The 17,038-nt window shown below is 53.1% G+C and overlaps 1 protein-coding gene across 1 annotated transcript; it reads left to right on the top strand.

Annotated features, from left to right (window-relative positions):
- Positions 1 to 450: 450 nt before the first annotated feature.
- Positions 451 to 16,582, top strand: FDFT1 (farnesyl-diphosphate farnesyltransferase 1). Its single transcript, XM_064508281.1, has 8 exons — positions 451 to 642; positions 2,230 to 2,327; positions 7,038 to 7,221; positions 9,855 to 9,983; positions 10,918 to 11,109; positions 12,193 to 12,369; positions 12,648 to 12,800; positions 14,729 to 16,582. Exons 1-8 carry the CDS (start codon positions 541 to 543, stop codon positions 14,948 to 14,950), a joined length of 1,257 nt encoding a protein of 418 aa, XP_064364351.1. The 5' UTR covers positions 451 to 540; the 3' UTR covers positions 14,951 to 16,582.
- The last annotated feature ends 456 nt before the right edge of the window (positions 16,583 to 17,038 follow it).

Here is a 17,038-nt window from a genome sequence, read left to right as displayed (position 1 = left end):
TGGGGGGGGGGTGCGAAATGGCGGTTGGGGGTCTCTGGCGTGTGTAGTGTCCCTGTAGGGAGAGGGGGAGGTGGTGGGTTTAGATAGGGGGCAGTGAGTGGGGGCCGTGCTAGGGGGAGGGTCTGTGTGCGGTGGAGGTGTTGGAGCTGTGCGGGGGGAGCTGCGGTGCGTGACAGGGCCGCGGGAGAGGGCGGTCCTTGCCTCCCGGCTCCGCGACCCCTTTAAGAAAGCCGGCGCCTCGCGTGTTGTGGTGGGCGCCGTCGCCCAGTCAGCGCAGGCCGGCCGCCGTCACACCAGCCGTGCCGCCGCCCCATTGGCTGGCGTTCTCCTGGTACGAGCGCACGCCGCCCAATCGGCGCCGCCGTCGGCCCACCGAGCCATGGGCTGAGCGGGCCGATTGGCGGAGCGGCGCACGGGGGGCGGGGCCATCTCTGGCCGCGCCCCCGCCGGTTCATTAAGCGGGGGCGGCACGCGGGGGACCGGCGCGCGTGGCGGCGGCGGGAGCGCGCGTGGCGGCGGCGGCGGGAGCAGCGCGGCGCCATGGAGCTGCTGAAGAAATGGCTGGGCCACCCCGAGGACATCTACCACCTGCTGCGGTTCAAGATGGGCGGCTACCGCGCCGTGATGCCGCGCCTCGACCCGGTGAGCGGGAAGCGCTGACACGCGGGGAGCGCCCCCCCGCCCCCCCACGCGCGGGCGCCGGTTTTTCCGTGTGATTTGAGCTTCCCCGCCGCGGGGCGATGCCCGGGGCTGGCGGGCCGCTGTCGCCACGCCCGGCGCGGCTGCGCGTGGCGGGGGCGGGGCATCGCCGCCGCGCGGGTTGTGCATGCAGGGGCTCCGGGTTTGCGTGCAGCGCCGGGCCCCGGTGCGTTTCACGGGCTCCGGTGCGTGGCACAGGCTGGGCGCTGAGCACGCACCGCGCGGCCCCCGGGCATTGCATGGGCTCGGCGCTGTCCATGGCCAGGTGCACCGCCCGTGCCCGGTGCATTGCACAAGCTCCGAGCTCTGCCAGCGCCGCCCGGTCCCGGTGCATCGCCCTGGCTCGGCGCTGTCCGTGCACCGCCTGGTCCCGGTGCATCGTCCGGTCCCGGTGCATTGCACAGGCTCCAGGCTCTGCCAGCATCGCCCGGTCCTGGTGCATCGCCCGGGCTCGGCGCTGTCCATGGCCCGGTGCATCGTCCAGGCTAGGCACTGTCCATGCACGGCCCGGTCCCGGTGCATTGCACAGGCTCGGGCTCTGCCTGCACTTCCCGGTCCCGGTGCATCGCGCTGGCCCGGCGCTGTCCATGCACCGCCCGGTCCCGCTGCAGTGCCCTGGCCTGGCGCTGGCCGTGCACGGCCCGGTCCCGGTGCATTGCAGAGGCCCGGGCTCTGCCTGCACTTCCCAGTCCCGGTGCATCGCCGTGTCCCGGCGCTGTCCATGCACCGCCCGGTCCCGCTGCAGTGCCCTGGCCTGGCGCGGTCCATGCCCGGCCCGGTCCCGGTGCATTGCACAGGCTCGGCCTCTGCCTCCACCGCCCGGTCCCGGTGCACCGCCCTGGCCCGGCGCTGTCCATGCACCGCCCAGTCCCGCTGCAGTGCCCTGGCCTGGCGCTGGCCGTGCACGGCCCGGTCCCGGTGCATTGCAGAGGCTCGGGCTCTGCCAGCATCGCCCGGTCCTGGTGCATCGCTCTGGCTCCTCGCGGTCCATGCACGGCCGGTCCCGGTGCATTGCCCAGGCTCGGGCTCTGCCTGCACTTCCCGGTCCCGGTGCATCGCCCTGGCCCGGCGCGGTCCATGCACGGCCCGGTCCCGGTGCATTGCCCAGGCTCGGGCTCTGCCTGCACTTCCCGGTCCCGGTGCATCGCCGTGGCCCGGCGCTGTCCGCGCACGGCCGTTCCCGGCGGCCGCGGAGGGGAGGGCAGGGGAGGGCAGGGCGGGCGCCGAGCGGGTTAAGGGGGCGGGCGGCGGGCTCGGGGCGGAGCGGGCCGCGGCCCCCGCCGCCGCCGCCGCGCCCGCATGGCGGCCAGCACCAAGGCCGTGTCGCTGCTGAAGCGCACGCTGGCGCTGTCGCCGCCGCGGGGGCCCCCCGGGGCCGGGGGCGGCGGCGGCGGCTCTGCGCGGGGCGCGGGGGCGCTGGGGCGGCTGCGGGGCGGCGGGCGCGGGGCGCAGCGCGGAGCCGCCCCCCCCGCGCCGCCGCCGCCCGCCGCCCGCCTGCAGCCGCCGCGCCGCGCCGCGCTCTGCCCGCAGGACTCGCTGGGACCCGGCCTGCGCGCCTGCTACCGCTACCTCAACCAGACCAGCCGGAGCTTCGCCGCCGTCATCCAGGCGCTCGACGGCGAGCTGCGGTGAGCGGGGGGGCGGGCCGGGCTGGCCGGGGGTGGTCGGTGCAGCCCCCACCCCGTGCAGCGGGGCGCAGGGTGGTCTGTGCAGCCCCCACCCCGTGCGACAGGACATGGGGGGTCCTGGGGTGGGGCTGGCTGGGGGCGGTCCGTGCAACCCTCACCCCATGCAGCAGGATGCCGGGTGGTCGGTGCAACCCCTACTCCATGCAGCAGGATGTGGGGGGTCCTGGGGTGGGGCTGGCTGGGGGTGGTCGGTGCAACCCCCACCCCATGCAGCGGGATGCCGGGTGGTCGGTGCAACCCCTACTCCATGCAGCAGGGCGCGGGGGGTCCTGGGCTGGGTGGGTCAGGGTGGTCAATGCAGCCGCCACCCAGTGCAGCAGGATGCAGGGTGCTGGGCTGGGTGGGCCGAGGTGGTCAATGCAACTAACTTCATGCAGCAGGATACGGGGTGGTCAATGCAACCCTCATCCCTTGCAGGGGCATGTGAGGTGCTGGACTGGGCTGGCCAGGGGTGGTCAATGCAAACCCACCCCATGCAGCAGGACACGGGGTGCTGGACTGGGCTGGCCAGGGGTGATCAGTGCAAACCCACCCTATGCAGCAGGACGTGGGAGATCCTGGGCTGAGCTGGCCAGGGGTGCTCAGTCCAACACGCCCCAGACACCGGGGTTCTTTGCCTGAACTGTCCAGAAAATGCTCGATGTACCCCCAAAACCCCATGCAGCAAGACACCCGAGTTGCTTGACTGAGCTGGGCAGGGTTAACGTGTTACCCGCTGACAGCAGGACTCCTGGGTCCCTGGGCTGGGGTGCCGGGTGGTTAACACGAGCCTCACAGGCGCCGGCGTCCCCGGCCAGGAGACAGTTAAAGCAGCACCAGCCTACGTGCTGTTTGTGACACCCGGGGAATGCGTGCGCTGGCAGCGCTGGGATCTGAGCTGGCCTTTGGGTGTCTGGCCGGCCGGGATGGGGCGGAGGGAGGCCTCGCTCCACCGCTGGCAGGAGGGAGGCGAAAACCTGGGGCTGACCAAACGTCTGGGCCCTGCATGAAAGGCGCGTTTGTGAGCGGCTGCCTCAAAAACCTGCGCTTTCATCTGGGCGGTCCTCTGGCGTTTGCCACGTGGTGGTTTGAGATGTTTGACAAATTGTGCAAACCAGCTCAGGAAATGTTTCAGATGCTAGTAGTAACGGAGCATGCAGAATAAGCTCGCCCGAGGTCTGGTGCATGTGCAGACACAAACATGGTTGTTTTTTTTTAATATTTGCTTGCATTCATACCGAAATTACTGATTTCAGTATGTAGATCTTTCTCCAGTTAATCCCAACGCAGGTAATAGTTGTGAGTAGGGGTTCCTATAACTAGACATTTCTGAAACACTTTGTGAGCCAGCTTGGACACTGGTTATCTGTTGGGTTTGTGAGCCCCCTGGTCTGGCGTGCTGGACCGTGTCCTGTAGTTCTCATCTAGCATTTGTGAAGTGGTTGTCTGCAGTCTGTTTCACAGGAAAAGCAAAGAAATTAGTGGCTTGGCCGGGGTTGCATGGAGTAGTATGAGTGGGGCCAAGAATTGAACTTCTTTGCTTAATACTCCTGTGAATGTTAGCTAATGTACAGATTAACAAAAAACATTAATCAATAAAGCGTGCTGAAACCTGGTAGCAATGTCTGCATGTGGTGTGCCTGACTTGATCTTCCTGTGGTTATCTTCCTTGTATCTTGTCTTTTCAGTCCTCAATCCTTGCTTTACATCTTAACTCAGATGGTACCGGCTTCCTACGTTCAGGCTATGGCAGCTTCTAACTGGCATCATAAAAAAAGCTATTGCCAGATCTTTGCAACATATGGCTGCACAGGGATTGCTGCTGAATTACAGCCAGCTCTGTAGTGCATCAAAAGAAGTTCATTTTCAAAGCAAAATAAGTCTGCTGAAGAGTTTAGGGACAGAAGAGGGAAATGCAAAATAGGTTGGATGTGATTTATGGCATTTGAGCATAGCTGGAGCAGCAAGGTTGCCGAAAAACTTAATTCTTAAGCGTCGCGTCAGAGGAGTGCTTCCACTGATGTTGTAACGGGAGTTCAACTGAACACCATGGCCCCACTTCTAGCTCTAAGTGATGGGCTATGTGTTAAAACGAAATGATGCAAAACAGCCCCTGAAGCCCTGAGGTGTGCAAGGCTGGTGTCCCCTGCCTGTTGGTGCAGGTCTGGTGCTGCAATTGCATTTGGAGTTTCTTTGGGGTGAAATCTTGTTTAGAGGATGAGGAAATGTGAATCTCTTGCTTACTGCTGAGGAGAGTCCCTGGTTCTCATCCCTGCTCCCAGGAGAGTTTCTGAAGGGAAAACAGGGCTTCTGGACAAGTGCTTGGACCCAAGAGTCTGCAGACTAGGGCACTGGAAGTTGCACTAGAAGTGAATGCTTTGCCCACCAGATAAGTTGCATGAAGGGGAAATAATGCCAGTGTCTCCTCTTGCTAAAGAAAACGGTGCAGATGTTTTCTGGCGAGGACCCCAATGCTTTGTTGGTTTGATCAAGCCCCCGGACGGCCATGGGACTGGAGCCCAGCCTCAAGAGGCTTGAACCATGGTGTTTCTGCATGCCTGGGAAGAAGCTTGCAGTGAAAAACTGCAAAACCTGTACAGAGCATGTTCACACTTTTTTTTTTTTCGATCATATGTTCCATTTGGTCAAATTAACACAGAGCTAAATTCGGGAAGTGATGAAAGCTGGGCATGCAGATTTAAGGCTTGGAGGTGAAAGAGGGATTAAAGAAATGTTTTAACCATGTTGGGCTCTGGAATTACTGCTGGATTTTTCCCTTGGGTATCGTATAGATGTGCGTAGGTGTTTCCAAGGAGGCATTTCAGCTTGTGCTCTGCTCTTGGTTACTGCTGGTGGAAGTTAGCGTGGGAGCAGCTAAAAAGGTGTAGGAGTCCTGGGCGCTTGTAACAAGTTGGGTGAATGTTTGCAGCCTGGCTGAAATGGAAAAAACTGTCTTGTGGAGAAAGAGGAAGGTGGGAGGGAACTGCTGGTGAGCACTCGGGTGCGTGGTGATAGGAAAGTATGCCCCAGACAGCTTTCAGAAAAACCCTGGCAGTTATTCCTAAATGAAGACTTGCTTTACCATTGTCCTTTTCTTTTTCTGCCTAGCAGAGTTCAGCTAATGCTCTATCCTAGATTGTACTTTACTAAATACCCTTTAATTAAAAGGAAAAGTTGCATTCAACAGTGATGGTTCCAAGAGCCTGTTAGTTTTCCCTGGCTGCTTAATCATTCCCTGTATGTTGTCATCCCAGGAGACCAGCGCTTTCACCTAATAATTAGGGCTCAAGCAGTACAAACCAGCTACCATTTGCCATATAATTAATCAGTGCATCATCTCTTTGAAGTATCACTGTGCTCATTAAGAGGCAGAAAATTGTGTGTATAAATCCTGGAGTCAGAGCCAGTATTCGTCAAAATCCGGAGTTTTTTGCCTCAGCTGCAGGAATCTGGAAGTTGGGTGGACAAGGTGGGAGCAAGAGGACTTCTCCAGCCGGGCTGGATGGGCTCCTGCAGTGGTGCTTAAACACGTGGGCTGGAGCATGCCGGGATCTTGGCTCCTGTGTTTTGTTGCAAGGAGATAGGAGAGAAGCACGGTCTCTTTTGTGCTTCCAGCTGCTTGTCCTAACATTTCTGCTGCACAGTAAAGGGCCTCCTTGCTCCTCCCCTCAAAATAGCCTGAAAGGGCACTGCGTGCAGAGGGTGGGAAATGGTAGGAATAGTCCACCTGCTTTATTCTCCCCCTGCTTTATTCTGCATTTGCTTTTTGCTGTAAACAGACTTCAGTCTCTATCCCCCTGGGTCCTAGCGAGCGCTGGCATAGAGACGGGTTACGCCTGCAGATTTGGCTCTGGCAGTGCAATACGCTGCCCAGAGAGTTCTTACGAGCCTTTTCCTTCCCTGATACGTATGTTAGAAACCAAAAGGCTGTGCAGTAATTCTCTACGTGAAGGAGAAATCTGGGTTTCCTAACCCAGGTCTTGCATGCTGCAGGTTTGACAGAGCTCAGCCTGTTACGAGTTTTTGTGGAGGCTCGTAAATCACTCAAAGTCAGTAAAGGTTCAAGGTGACCGAATAACATAGACTGGAAGTATTGCTGTTGGTGCCTAATCCAGTGAAAATGCTCGTTTATTGTCCTGAGAGGTGTCTCCTTTCTGTCTCTAACTTGCGTGCTCATGTTATCCTGACATTTGAGCAACTCCTGCCTAATGCATTTATTTTTACATTCCTGCATGGTGTAGGGGACAGCCACTGTCCCCAGATCAGGTGTGGGGAAACCGAAGCACCGTATGTCTGTGGTGGAGGAAGGATTGGGCGTGAGTCTCCTTTGACACAAGCTGGCTTCCAAACTGTAGCATAGACTTTATGATTTTAGGGGAAAAAAAAAAAAAGGTTGGGGGGGTCAATGAATTTTGGGAAATGGGAAATTACCCATTTCCCTTATGCTCAGTGGCTGAATTACCATGGGCCCATATCACGTGAAGTGCGTGTGAGTTGGGCTGGTAGTGCGTGTTATTACATTGTCCCAAAGGCATCAACAACCTGGCAGGGTCTGTGTGTATCATGCTGAGCTGGAAATGTCTCTGGCAAGGGCTGCGCGATTAACTTAAGCTGTTCATCCTGTGTAATAGGCGGTCCCGATTAAGGGATTATTGTTTCTTCTCCCTCCAGACATGCCGTGTGCATATTCTACCTAGTTCTCCGTGCTCTGGACACCATAGAGGATGACATGACCATCAGCTTGGACATAAAGGTCCCAATGCTGCACGAGTTCCACTCCTATCTCTATCAACCGGAGTGGAAATACATGGAAAGCAAGGAGAAGGACCGGCAGGTGCTTGAGGACTTCCCAACGGTAAGGCATCCACCTCCTTGCTTCAGGTCTCCCTGAGCCTGTTCAGTCCCTGATGACCCAATAGCTCTTCAGAAGGAGGAGGAAGTGGGAGATAAGTTTTTGGGTGACGGAGCTCATGTGGTTGCTAAATGTTAGGGTTTGCTTTGAAGCAAGTTGCAAATCTAGTTGTTGGCCAGTCATTGTAACCCATTTTTTTCCCCTAGAAACATCTCTTACTGGCCTTAGTGAAGGAGTGGGAATTGCTGATGTTTGCTTGGGAGTTAGCTGGTACTCCTCTGCATGCCCAAACATGGGAAGCAGAGCAGAAGAGAGTTAATTATCTCTACAGCTAAATAACTGGAATTGAGTGTTTCTCAGCTGTTATATGGAGAGCAGTGATTTAAAAGAAGAGCCTGTGCATTTTTTCTACCCAGGAAGCTGTGTAGCCACTGCGATAGGGTGTCTGAGTTGTGTGTGGAGGGCAAGTCATGTGCACGTGGGGCAGGATGCACAGCTGGAGTAAACAAAATAAACACTGTGCAGCTCTGTATATAAGCCAGAGATACCTGACTCTCTGAAAGTGCCAACTCTAGAAATAGCATTTTGCCTCTGCTGCTGGAAGGGTAAACGAGTATCGCATTGCAGAGAATGGTTTATTTTGTTTCCCAGTGCTGTAGAGCTTGTGTATTTTATGAGTTTGCTATCCTGTTACCCATAACAGATAGGGAGATGAGGAAAGCTTGTTTGGCATCCCGCTGCAGAGGGAGCAATGTTTGCAGTGGTCCTGCAAACTCTGCTCTTGATTTATAGGAGTCCGGAGATCCTTTAGTGTAGCATATCAAATAAAAAACTTCTTCCCAGTTCATAACCATACAGGATCCTTCCATTTAGTATAGAAAGCCTACCTCTCTGCTGGTGAACTAAACAGTATTAAGGTCCTTTCTCTGACCCTTAGGCCAGCTGGCACAGTCTGGCCTTGTCCAAACTGTTAAACTCTCTTAGCTTCCAGAATATCATGGCTGCATCCCAAACTATCCTTGAGAAATGCTTTCTGGCCCATGCTAATCCCTAAACTCTGCCTGAGGAATGTTTGGGTTGGTTGTAGTTGACCTGAGTCAAAATCACATCAGGGGCTACGCTAACAACCTAACTGCGTAGGTGATGGAGCCTGTGCTCTGTAATTATTTAATTTACTAGTCTGGAGGTAGCTGTAGGGTTGTGGACCTGTGCTGTATGGGCTGGAGATGCATGCAGCAGTGCTGGGACAGCACTACTTGTCCCAGGCAGCAGCTCTGGCTCCTGCTGGGTTTCAGTGAAGATGGCGTGATCAGAGTGTTGCTGCTCTGAGGTGCAGCATCTTGCAGCACCTCTGAGTTTCTGCAGGTGTGCCGTACCCACAGCAGGGAAAGAAAGCGGTCTGGCCAGTCATCCTGGAGGAGAGTGGTCAAGCTGAGAGCCAAAAAAAGAGATGCTGTGACCGAAAGACAAGGTTAGGCTCTATCAGGTGGGGATTCATTATGTTTGGTTTTAGTGAAAGCACAGGGACTGACCATCGGTGGACACTGCAGTTTTGCTGTGGCTCGCATTAATCAAGAACAGCTGTTTTTTAAAAAAATCTGTTTAAGAAGCAGTGACGTGGTAGGTTTGCCAATGGTTTGTTACTTCAGGAGAGCTTTTCTATTGGAAAGGTATTTAGAGAACTTCGTTGTTGTCTCTTGGTTTGTGAGTGTTACCAACTGTGCCAGTCAGAGTTCCTGTTCAGGTTTGATTTTAATACTATTTGGTAGAGATGTATTCACAGTCAGTGCTTCTCCGTTTAGTGGATTCAAGCTGTTGAGACTGAAGCAGAGTCAGCATTCTCATTTTACAGGCAGGGAGACTGAGACACAGGATGAGGACATGCCAGCAGCAATGGATGGAGTTAGGAGTAGAGCCTGGAGCTGTGTTTGTGTTCATGTCTTGGTTGCAGTCATTCAGATCGCTCCCTTTTTCAGACACACACACTGGGCTGGCTGTGGTTACCCGCTGGTGGAGGAAGAGTTCAGGAGACAAAAGTGCAATGAAAGCTGGTGACCAGATGCTCTGCAGTTTTGGGAGCAGGGAGGATGCAGTTTTTATTTACTTTGACAACAACTGAGTCACTGAAGCATGTTATTGGAGATGCAGGAGAAGGATCTTCTGCATCCTCTGTTGCTTGATGCCCTCCCAATTGCGCAAAGGGTGCTCATGTGCCCTACAGAGCCAGAGCTGGAAAAGGCTAGGGAGAACAGAGCACCAGAAACCTTCGCTTTCTTTTCCGGTGGTTGGTTTGATGGGGCTCTCTCATAAATGACAAAAAACAACTCTGTGCACCAAGTGTAACTAGTTTTGTCCTGTAACTCCCAGATGATACCAGTCCAAGGCCACATAGTCTTACCAAAGATACTGCCATGTCTGATCTGCTGCCAAAGATGATACTGTTTAGATTCAGAACATAATGAGCCTGTACTTTAAGGGCCTTGAAATTGCTCTCTTTGTGGGAGTTGTCCTAGATCTCTAGCCAGAGGAGGATAACGGCCTGGTAAACAGTCATCTTCTGGTCTGTTAATAAATGTTGAGATCTGCTTTTTCTCCTGACAATTGTCTTTGTTTTCTCTCGGTGGTTCGTGCTGTAGATTTCCTCGGAGTTTCGGAACCTGTCGAAGGTGTATCAGGACGTGATTTCAGATATTTGTCACAAGATGGGCGTTGGGATGGCAGAGTTCTTGGAGAAGAAGGTGGACTCTCAGCACGAGTGGGATAAGGTGAGTCAATCTGGACACGAGAGCAGATGGAACGTGAACAGTACAGTAGCCTTGTTGAAGCCTGTAGGTTTGCATGTACAGCTTCCCTTCCCATGGTGAGCTGTTCCTTAATCCAGGGCAGCTGTGAATGAAGGCAGGTGTGGAAGACTTCACTGGTAGCCTGGCAGCGGGTTGGGTATTTGATCTTGTCACAGAATGCGCTGGAGCAGGAGCAGTGTCGGGAATGAAGAAACAGCAGGGAACACCAAGGGACTAGGTCTCAGGCAGCTTTGAGGAGTGAGATTGGCTCCAGGCTGGGTGGAGATGCCTCCTCCAACAAAGAATTCACATCCAGGAACCTGAAACTTGTTTTTCAGATCCACGCTTTCTCTGGGCGAAAAGCTGGCAGTGCCTAGCAGTCAAAGCATTCCTGTGGGAAGTGGGTTCGGCTGGGTGAGGGAGGCTGTGTGGGCCTGAAAAGGCTTTGAGAGATTGCAGCTGCTGGTCCTGTGGCTAACATGATGATTATATGGATTATTGCTAGGTCTTCTCTTGGCCCTGGAGCTCATTAAATAAGGATAGAGATGTTCCTGTATTCCTCTGCTTTGCTGGCCTGGCTGCTTATTGAAATGCAGTCAGTCTTCCCTTTCCTCCGTGCATTTTGAAGTCGCCCACTAGCACGTGTTCTGCATGACCTGTCATTTTAGCAGCTGTTCCCCTGTGGGCGATTTGGAGGCTTTTTGGAAGGTAACGTTGGCAGGGACAAATCCTTGGTGAAGTTTGGGCTTGGGAAAGTTGAGACATCGCAAGGAGGACAACAAAAACTTGCAGAAATCACACAATAAATGACACCTGGGTGTTAATTCCATAAAACGTCTGTAGTAAGCAGACAGCTGGTTTGTAACTGCTTATTTTGCATTGTTTTTCTTTCTCTTCCCCTCTTGGCACCTCTCAGTATTGTCACTACGTTGCTGGGCTGGTGGGGATAGGCCTCTCCCGTCTCTTCTCTGCATCAGAGCTAGAAGATCCTATCGTTGGACAAGACACAGAACTGGCAAATTCCATGGGCCTCTTCCTGCAGAAAACCAACATCATTCGTGACTATCTGGAGGATCAGCTGGAAGGAAGGGAATTCTGGCCCAGAGAGGTAAGGGAAAATGCTGCTTTTGGACAAGCATTTCTACTGTGCCTCCTTAGGGAATGCTTGTACTGTGCTAAGAACAGCTTGGATGCAAAGACTGAAGATACCATTGTTGCTCTAATAGTTAGTTGCAACATCCTGTTATGAGAGTTCCTGCTAGAATTTCCTTTGGAAAAAAACCTGACTGTGGGATTCCACAGCTTTTGTGAGTTTGTTCATGTTCCCTGGCAGTCTTTGTACTTCTGTGTGAGGTCTCTAATGGATGTAGCTAGCCAGCCGTGCTTTCCAGGACACCTGTCTCAAATGCATCACAGGGTGCATAGCAGAAGCTGCACAGCTACAACTGTAGCCTCTGCCTTGTCTCTTTAAGTCAAAGTTAACAGGAGAGATTTGACTGTCTAGTTTAATTTCATTAAGACTGTACAGTAAAGCTCTGTTACATGACAAATGGTAACAGTCCTATGCACCTCGCTGATAACAAGAGTTCTTCAAACGACAGCTGACTAACAAGTTCCACATCTATCTAGAATCATATAGGTACAGATGTGGTGACAAGATGATGTCCCCCCACACTGCCAAGAGCTTATTGGACAGCTTGTTTCCCCTCCCTTGTTAGTTCTAGGAACGAGGGAGAGTAAGACTGAGGGAGATCCCAAGAGGTTACCTAGCCCATTCCCAAAGACAGGATCAGCTCTGCCTATGCCTGACAAATGCTTGTCCGACTGTTCTGAAAGCCCTACAAGGACAGCAAATTCTCTTTCCTTCCGCACACAATGTATTACAGGGCTGACCTGTCTCATAAAACATTTCCTATGTCCAGCCTGATGTGTGAACGATCTTTTCTTTGCCCTACCTAGAGAATGTGTGAAGATGAGTTGCTTTCTTCTTTACTGTTTCTGTATATGAAGGCCATTCTCATGTCTCTGGAGACCTTCTTTCCTTCTTTTCTTTAGCCTAATAAGCCTTGCTTCTTCAAGGCTTTCATGGATCTCTGGTTCTTTTTGGTATCCTAGACCTCAAACTCTGCTGCTGTCCATCTTATGGCATGAATGTACCTTCCAACTTGTGAGTCTTTGTCTTGGTGCTCAGGTTTGGAGCAGATACGCCAAGAAGCTCTCAGATCTTGCCAGACCAGAGAACATTGATATGGCCGTCCAGTGTCTGAATGAGCTGATCACCAACGCTCTCCACCATGTTCCTGATGTTCTCATGTACTTATCTCGCCTGAAAAACCAAAGTGTCTTCAACTTCTGTGCTATCCCTCAAGTAAGTTGCTGCTTTCAGGTGGCTTAACGGGATCTCTTCTTCATTGTCTGCAGCCCTGCTGATGAGAGCTTGGGAGCAGGACTATGTGTCATGTCAGTATTAGCCTGTTTTATTCTCCTCTTCTTCTGTCTCTCTTTCCTGATGCCTGTTGTTTATGCTGTAGGCGAGATCTTGGCTCCACTCCAGAGTGTTTTGCCATTGATTCACTAGGACCAAGATTATTCCCTTGGCAAGTTCCTCGCAAAGTAGTGAGGGCTCTTCTTTATGTGTCTCCTTAGGTGATGGCTATTGCCACTCTGGCTGCCTGCTATAACAACAAGCAGGTGTTCAGGGGTGTAGTGAAGATCCGGAAGGGACAAGCTGTCACTCTAATGATGGATGCCACAAACATACAGGCTGTGAAAGCCATCATGTACCAGTATGTGGAAGAGGTAGGTTGAGTAGTTTGCTTTGAACAGCTTATGGCTGTACACGCTCTTGGTGTGGATTTGGTAGTCCCTTGAAGACCCTTCTCTGCCCTTAGTACCTGTCATTTTGCTTGAGCTGCAATTGCAGAATGTGACTGAAACCAGGAGGTCCCGGGTGAAGAACAAGGCCACTTGGATATGGGAGATTCTGGGATGGGATTTGTCCTTGAATCTGTCAATTCTTAGGTTATGTCTATACTAGTCATTTCAGTGGTGCTGAGGCACTGTAATCCGTGGCGTGGGTTTGGCCTGGAGCGACTAAGTGGTGCTGCAAAACAATTCAAGAGTTAGGACATATCAAGGACCATTGCCAACAGGCAGTTTAGATGCGACTGCCACATTTCAGAGGGCAACTTTGCTGGTGTGAATATGACCAGATCCTGCTGCTTCACCTTGAGGTGCAGCTTCAGCTTTCCTTGACTTTCATCATGAAGCCAATGGTCCCTTTGAATAGGTTTAGCATAAAGTGACAGGGCACAAAGTTAGCAGGCAGTGGGGAAATATAGGAGGATGCTTTCAAAAAGCAGTCTATAGGCAGGGCTGTGAAGCAGCTGGGCAGCAGCAATCAGCTTCTGGAGGTGGCTGCTTCCATTTCCTGCCACCTAGAAAGAGCAAGCATGAGCATGGGGTGCTAAACATCCCAGTCAGTGCCCTGATGTATTCCCGTAAATGTACCCTTGTGCCTGCCTTAGGAGGCAGTGACTGAGGTCTTATCTTCCTTCCGGTCCAGAACAAGATGAGTCAACTTTCACAGAGCCAGAGTTTCACTGCCTGGACTGAAGCAGGCACAGAAAACTGTTCTAGCAACATAGTTCTTCTAAGCAAGTTGCATCATACCCCACTGACATAGTTGCAGCTAGCGATGCGATATGCTTTTTGTTTTCTTGTGTGTATGGCGAAGAGTAAAAGAGGGCGGCTCTTCACAGGCTGTTCAAGCAGTGTGACTGCTGGCTTCAGGGTGCTGTGGATGCTGAAAGTTCACATGCAAAAACAACTGGTGAATGGATTCATGGGAAAAAAATTCAGTGAGGGCTGTTAAATGAAAAGACATCACTTCTCTGTCAGGCAAACCCTGAGTCATGGGTTATTAGGGCTTCCTTTGTGGGCAGGCTGACCCCCATGACGAAGGACAGCGATACTCAGCCCTGAGGAAGGCCCTGCTAAGAAGCTCAGACAACTGTTGTTCTCTCAGACAATGGTGTTTCCAGAGGGATGATGCTTAGTAACTGTGGGGATTGTGGGGATACCTGCTTTTCTTCGCATGTCATCTGTCGACACAGAGATCGAGTCAAAGGTGGAGTCACCACAGTGGATCTTAGAGAAGCCCTAGAGGAGCAGTGGGTGGGAGATGTTCAACTCTTGTTGGGGTGGGTAGGTTTGCTTTGGGAGGGGTAAGGTTGTCTCCTCTTGTGTAAACCTCCCCTTAGGCTCATGCAGATGTATGGAAGAGCATGCAGTTATCTGATCGAGATGGCTATCTCCTGGTAATCACACTGATTGCTGGTAATGCTGATGTGTCCTCACTGGTTTGGGGTGGGTTACAGCACATCAGCCGGGAGGATTGCTGGGCAAGAACCACTCATCCCAGCAACACCAGTTGTGGCTGATAGCCCGGGGGTTGGGCCTGGGGCTGTGTGGCCCATCTCCCATCATGGGGTGCCCTCAAGAGGCTGCCTGGCTTAATGCACTTCTCAAGGGAAATGGGAAACTGCCCTTGCTGCATCCCGACATCCCTTTCAGCTGGATCTTGCTTCACATGCAGCTTTTGGCACTCCCTCGGTGAGGTTACGCTTGAGAAGACAGTGCTCTGAGGCTTCCTCATCCATGTGGTGGTCCCATTCCCCTCCCCAGCCTTGGGGCAAAAACAGTTGTTTCTCTTTACCTCTCCCCAGATCTACCAGAAGATACCGAGCACGGACCCTTCGTCCAACAAGACGCAGCAGATCATCGCCTCCATCCGTGCCATGAGCTTGCCCAGCGGCCCCATGGCGTCGCGTCACCACTACTCCCCCATCTACCTGTCGTGCGCCATGCTCCTGGCAGCCCTCAGCTGGCAGTACCTGAGCACCGTGTCGAAGGCTGCCGAGGAGTACGTCCAGACGGGCGAGAACTGAGGGCGGGCAGGTGGTGGGAGAGATGTTCGGCGGAGGGGCAGCGGAGGGAGGATGCTCTTTGCCCCCTTCCCATGGGAATGGCTGAGCAGCGGATCCTCACGGGCCCCTGTGCTGCGAAGAGGATGGGACGCTGGCAGGCTGCGCTGGGCTGGAGCCTGGGGCGATGGGGTGGCATTGCCAGACTCAGCTCCTCCCTTCTCTTGCTGTCTGGTTGGATGGTTACAAATGCCAATTGGAGTCTTACTGTTTGAGGTTGATATATATTTTTTTTCTCCTTTCCTGTTGGACAATTTACCTGAATTTTTGGTTAGGATGGTTTTAAATAGAAACTCCAGTTGCCTCTTTCCTTGCTTGGGATTTGACACCCCCCCCTCCCCGGTTCAAAGTTCAAAGCAATCAGGTGGGAGCCTTTGGGTTTTGCTTCCCCATCTGATGAAGCCTCTTCCCTATCGCCTCCGGTGCATGCTCTGCACTGGAAGGACACAGAGGGCTCTGGTGTCAGCCAGGAAATTAATACGCTTCCTTATGCAAGGGAAAGTGCTGGCTGTTTTCTGGCCCCTGGCCTAAGCTGGTTACAGTCCTGCAGCCTGGAAAGGAGCAGAGGCAATCTTTATATTTCTGTTCTTGAGCTGAAGGAGACTGCTAGGCTTGAAACAGAAGCTCTCTTATGGTTGATACCTTGGAGGTGCAATGACTCTACTTTTTAATGTGCTCCCAGCTGACAGCCACCTACTCCAGCGCCTGCTGTCTAACAGGTGGCACTGTGCAACTGCAAAGCTTTGTATTTTAGCAGCTGTGGCGGTGGTGACATGGAGGAGGTAAAGGGGGCCTATATGGTGCTGAGATAATCATCCTGTGCCTGACTTGAGCAGTCTGGGCTCTGCACCGCTGCTTCTGCCCACCCCAGGGCTCAGGCAAGGGAGGGGGAGGTGGTCCTAGGCCTGCTGCAGCTGGGGCAAAGTGGAGCAGGGAGATGCCACCCACACCATCACAGCAGAGCTGGATGCCTCTGCAAAGTGGAAGGATGAGGATTCATGCCCTGTTGTCCAGCATGGAAACAAGGGAAGCTTTTAGGGGCCTTGTGACACTGGCCAGCTGTGGTCACTGCAGGGCTGGGAATGCTGGAGACATCACAGGGGCTGGGGCAGGTTCCCTGGCATGCTTGGCTCCAGCTCACGATGCTTGGGGTTAGTCTGATGTGTAAAACTGGAAGAACCTTCCACTGCTTTTTGAAACAGGCCGGTTTTACTTCAAACAGGCCATATTCCTTTCAGGAAGAGCAGGGGAGAAAAGCAAACACCTCTTTAAAAGGAAGTCTTGTTTTTCCTGGGGAGAATTTTTGTCTTCAGTGTCCTCACTCCCTCCTACTGCTGCTTTGACTTTGTGTATGAGATAACAGCTTGCAGCCTGGTACAGGATGGACTGCAATCTCCAGGTGAAGTTAGCTGGCCTTTGCAAGGCCAAGTCCCCCATGAGCAGACTGTTTCTTAAAGGGAAGGGGTCCTCTACTCCACATGTACTGGTGTAGATAGTTTTAAGCTGTTGTACAAAAAAAAAAACCTGCGGTAGCTCTCTTTGTGCAGCTTCCTGTCTTGTTAAAATTAAAGCTTTCTTTGGAAAAAAGGAAAAAAAGCCTTGTGTGGGTTTTTTTCCTCCCCCCCCCCCTTTTTTTTAAGCAGTAATTTCTCTAGTGCTAGTACCCAAGCACTGGTAGTAGCAGTGATGACTTTGTGTTCTTGCTTTCCTGGTTCTGAAGTTGTCAGTCTGAAGCCCTAAGTTCATACCAGGAAAGCAAGACAGGCCTGCACCTTGCCCTGCCATCATCATCATCAATAGTGGCACAGCCACAGGTGTGTGGGCACTAGGCACTCATTCAGCACAGTAGCAGAGGGTGCATTTAAAGGATGCAATTTGCAGAGATGCCATCTTCAGTCCTGGCTTCATCCTTGTCCAGGGTGAAGCACCTTCCACCTCAGTGAGGCTGCAGTGGCTGCCCAGGAGTCAGCACAGGTCCAAGGCAGAGACTGCACCCACCTGCTTAACAGCAAGCCTGTCACCACTATGGCACCCACCTGCTTAACAGCAAGC

The sequence above is a fragment of the Dromaius novaehollandiae genome, chromosome 3, assembly GCF_036370855.1.
Source record: "Dromaius novaehollandiae isolate bDroNov1 chromosome 3, bDroNov1.hap1, whole genome shotgun sequence".
Taxonomy (NCBI): Eukaryota; Metazoa; Chordata; class Aves; order Casuariiformes; family Dromaiidae; genus Dromaius; species Dromaius novaehollandiae.
Note: the sequence above shows the minus strand (reverse complement) of the source record. Positions and strands in the feature narration are given on the sequence as shown.